The 4829-nt window shown below is 37.3% G+C and overlaps 1 protein-coding gene across 1 annotated transcript; it reads left to right on the top strand.

Annotated features, from left to right (window-relative positions):
• The first annotated feature begins 396 nt into the window (after window positions 1–396).
• On the top strand, window positions 397–1359 carry LOC110288327 (olfactory receptor 10C1-like). Its single transcript, XM_021154705.1, has one exon. The coding sequence runs from the start codon at window positions 397–399 to the stop codon at window positions 1357–1359; it is 963 nt and encodes a 320-aa protein (XP_021010364.1).
• The last annotated feature ends 3470 nt before the right edge of the window (window positions 1360–4829 follow it).

The following is a 4829-nucleotide window of genomic DNA, read 5'->3' as shown; positions in this document are numbered from 1 at the left end:
AATACACTTTGTTTCTATTGGATACTTAAATGGAATATTGAGGTGATAGCAGAGGTCAGAAGGTGAGAACATGACACTTTCTTATTTAATTTCCTGTTTTGTAATTGAAACACTTTTATATGTCAACTGTAAAAGAGCGTTGTGTGTTGTGTGTGTTACTAGGTGAAGTTGAATTCTTAATTTAGATGCCATTTTATTCACGTTTCTGAAAAATAGAACAAAATCCACAACAAAAATGTGCATCGATTTGAATGGGTTGTTCTTCTCACAGGAGCCATGAGGTGTAGGTTCTCTTGTTAGCATAGAGATAGTGGGGGAGTTCCTTTGTGGAGAGTAACACTTGTGGCTGCTGAATGTGTACTTTGGGACTATCTGCCTGCTCTGTTGTCTTCACAGATGTCTAACTCTGAGCTCATGAAGAATGGAAGCCTGTCCCTCTGCACTGAATTCACATTGGTGGCCTTTTCTTCTCTAGCAGAGCTGCAGCTTGTCCTCTTTGTTGTGTTCTTGGCTCTCTACTTGTTTACAGTGGGAGGAAACCTCACCATCATCTGTGTGATCTGGACCACACCTTCTCTACACACACCCATGTACTTCTTCCTGGCCAACCTCTCCTTCCTAGAGATGTGCTATATCAGCAGTGTGGTGCCTCAGATGCTGGTGCACCTGCTGGTACAGCTCAAGACCATAAGTGTGGCAGGCTGTGCAGCTCAGATGTATGTATTCACCATCTTGGGGCTGACAGAGTGTTGCCTTCTGGCAACTATGGCTTATGATCGCTTTGTGGCTATTTGTTACCCACTACATTACACTCTGCGGATGGACCCTTCTGTCTGTTTGAAGTTGGCTGGTGCATCTTGGATGACTGGGATCCTGGTAGAATCAGCCCAGACCACCTGGATCTTCACTCTGCCCTTTTGTGGAACAGGAACAATTCAACACTTTTTCTGTGATATCATGCCTGTGGTAAAATTAGCTTGTGTGGATACTTCCCAGAATGAAATTGTGATATTTATTATTTCTTTTATCTTCATTATGAGTCCCTGTCTCTTCATTCTGTGCTCTTATGTCCGCATTATTCTGACCATCTTGAAAATGCCCTCAGCAGCAGGCAGACACAAAGCTTTCTCCACCTGCTCCTCTCATATCCTGGTTGTTTCTCTTTTCTATGGCACTGCCTTGTTCACTTATCTCCAACCCAAGAGTTCACACACCCCAGACACGGACAAGGTTACTGCTCTCATGTACACTGTGGTCACCCCTGCTCTGAATCCTGTTATCTACACTTTGAGGAACAAAGAAGTGAAAGAAGCCTTTCAAAAGGTAACACAGAGGAAACTTCATAGACAAATAGACTAGTTTAGTGTCTGAGGCTGAAATTTTTACCACAGTACAGAGTTTCTCCAACTCCTCATGATTCCTTTATCACATGTTGTTAGTGAAGTGTTTATAGTCCAATAACCAAAAGATGATTAATTTTGTTTCATAGTTTTCAGTGTGAACAACTAAAAAGTAACACAATCATTAATTTATCCATTCAAATATTTTAATGGTACTTGGATTGAACTCAATCTAAGGCAGTGTACTGCTATCAAACTAAATATGGTTCTTTTCTTCTTTTCTTTTTACATGAACTTTCAGATAAATCTTGAACTCACTCTATATCCTTGTTAGGACTTGGATCCATGGTTTTCTCATCTTAGTCTTAAAATCTGGAATTACAAAGCAGCACTAAATTTCGTTTATTTAAATTTATTCAAATTTTCAACTTCAGTGTGTAAATTGTGAGAATATTATAAAGCATAATACAAAATATATTTCCCTTTAGATCTAATAAAATATGGAGTACATTCTTTATACCATGAACATTTGTTTAAAGTTTGATCCTAGAAGGTTGAGAAATCTCATTCCATTGCTCACTGACTCTTGACTAGAATAGATTTATGGAAATAATCTGGAATTTTTGTTTGTGCAAAACATTTGGATTTGAACTTTGGAAATGGTAAATTAAAGTGGAGAGATATAGAAGGTACACTTTCAATAATAAAGTAAAAATAAACTAATGCGATATAATTTATATACCTGTATCTGTTATTCACAATATTCCACATCTAGAATTAACTAAAATGCCAATCTATTGGGCACACCTGTGATGTTTTTTCTTTTTTTTAAAGTTAATTAGGGTAGAAAGACCCAGATGAAATCCAGATCATTTGAAGTTGGAAGGCTCACATTTAATCATACACCTTCTCATGGCATACTATATAAAGGACAAGAAGAAGGAAGCTTTTACCCCTTGTTTGTTTGCCTGGCTCTCCTCCACATTCATTTCTTTACTGACCTTAGAGCCTACTTCTTTGTGATTCTAGTCTCCAGGTGAGACATCCAGCCTTGTAGACTAAGAAGTATTAGATTCTTGAGTTTCTTTTGGGAGGTAGCCATTTTTGATTGGCTGAACTAGAGCCTGTGAGACATTCTTATAAATCAAATATATAAACAGATGCAGAATGCAAATTTAGACTCTCTCTGCATAGTGTCTAGTTGTGGGTCATTGTAGCCTCTCCCATCTATTGCTAGAGGAAGCCTCTCTGATGACAACTGGACAAGGTACCCGTCTATGAATATAATAGCATCCATTTTTTTTTTTTTCCATTTGTGTTTGGCCTAGCCTAGGTATCTGAGCTACCCAGTCTCTGGTTCCTGGCAATCCAGGCAGTGTAGGGTATGGGCTCCCTCTAGTGGTGCAGGTCTCACTTTAAACCAAACATTGCTGGCCACTCCCACAAGTTCTGTACCATCATTCTTCCAGCTCACCTTGCAGGCAGGACAGATTGTAGGTAAAGGGTTTGTGTATGGGTTAGTGTCCAGGTTTCTCTTTCTGCATCCTGCAGAGTATCTCCCACTGTCAATGAGACTAGAACTTAAGGATGAAGGTTCCATGTCTACACCAATTCAACCTCTCTATGTTAAATGAGTTGTATGGAATCCTATTCTATTTCCTCTTCTCAGGGAACGAATCTTCCCCTCTATAACTGTCTCTTTCCCTAACCTCTCTAGTTCTGTGGATTGTAGTAAGACTATCAACTACTTAACAGCTATTATCCAGGTATATGTGAATACATACCATATTTGTCTTTTTGGGTCTGGGTTACCTCATTCAGGATGACTTATTTTTCTACTTGCATCCGTTTGCCTGTAATTTCATGATGTCATTTTTAACACTTGAATAATATGCCATTGTGTAAATCTACCATATTTTATTATTCGTTTTTCAATTGATGAACACGTAGGTTGTTTCTAGTTTCTGGCTATTGTGAATAATGCTGGAATGAACACAGTAGACAAAGTGTCCTTGTAGTAGGGCAGAACAACCTTTGGGTATATACTTCAAAATGTTATAGCTGGATCTTGAGATAGATCAAACCAATTCTACATTTTCTGAGGATCTGCTACACTTATTTCCACAGTGACTGTAGAAGTTTGCACTCCCAACTGCACTGGAGGAGTGTTCCTCACCGTTCACATCTTCACCACCATGAGCTGTCACCTGTTTTATGGATCTTAGCCATTCTGACAAGTATAAAATGAAATCTCAGAGACATTTTGATTTGCATTTCCCTGGTGACTAATAATGTTGATCATTTCTTTAAGCAATTCTTTCTCATACATTTGATATTCCTCTATTGAGAATCTGTTTTTAAAAATACAGATTGGGAAAAACATTGGATAACTTGAAAAGTTCTGACTCCTGGGAAAATGTGGTTATGAATGTCTAATTCTCATGAGAATCTTCATTATCACTTTAAGTTCCAATTTAGGAAACGAGGACATGAAAAGTCCTTACGATTAGGATTGATTTATTTCATATAGCACTGTGGGCAGTACATAGAAAATTATTTAATTCGGGAACCATATAACTATAGTAAAAAGAGAACTTAAACACAAACATCTCCTTGAAAAACAATTGCTAACAAAATTGTCTATAAGCTTGTCTTAGGTGAAAAAATGCAGTATATATTGGGGTTTGTAATCAGGTACATTTAGAGTAGAGTACAATGTCTGTGTTCATATCAGCAACAATTTAGTATAGAGATTCTGGTTCAATTACAACTGTGCTGGTATCTCTATCTCTTTAATGTGTGTGTGTGTGTGTGTGTGTGTGTGTGTGTGTGTCTGTATGTGTCAGGATCCATCTAGGATAAGCTAAAGATAGCAGGTAGCCTTCCTGGCCATCATTTTTAAATTATCTGTGATGGGTGAACTTATGTGCCTAGGTCCCAAAGAGTCCTAATTTCAGGATTGCTTCTTGCAGCTGATATGCCTTTTCTCCCATTATTAAATTAATAAAATAATTTATGGATACTAGCCTACCTTATTGAGTAGATTTTCTGCAGATCAACACTAAAGATGAACTTTCATGAATTAATGCTGTTTAGATGAATTAATGGATTCTGTAGAATTCCTGATTTGATTCAAATAATCTTAGGAAGAAAGTTTTAAGAGCTGGTTTCAGTAGTTTTTCTAGAAAGATGTAATAAAGTTAGAATCAAGAATGAAATATGCCCACTCCTCATTATAGTAAGTACAGGATGCATAATAAAAAACACAATGAGCTTTCATAGTTACACTAACACAAGAAGTAGGCTTGGGACAAGTTTGTGTTCAAGGAAAAACATTCGGGTCAAAGGATTAAACCTCAGGTGTGTACTCTGAAAAGGCAAGACCATATGAAAATGTTGCTTTGAACTTATAATGAACATGTAAAATGAAACACTGCTTTGAACTTGTTATAGATATTTTTCTGTAACTCCCATTTTGTGTAACATTTT

This window comes from Mus caroli, unplaced genomic scaffold (genome assembly GCF_900094665.2).
Source record: "Mus caroli unplaced genomic scaffold, CAROLI_EIJ_v1.1 scaffold_8385_1, whole genome shotgun sequence".
Classification (NCBI taxonomy): domain Eukaryota; kingdom Metazoa; phylum Chordata; class Mammalia; order Rodentia; family Muridae; genus Mus; species Mus caroli.
Note: the sequence above shows the minus strand (reverse complement) of the source record. Positions and strands in the feature narration are given on the sequence as shown.

What these genes read in the sequence shown, in the direction of transcription:
- LOC110288327 (XM_021154705.1), top strand. Translation starts at nt 397, where the DNA reads ATGTCTAACTCTGAGCTCATGAAGAATGGAAGCCTGTCCCTCTGCACT.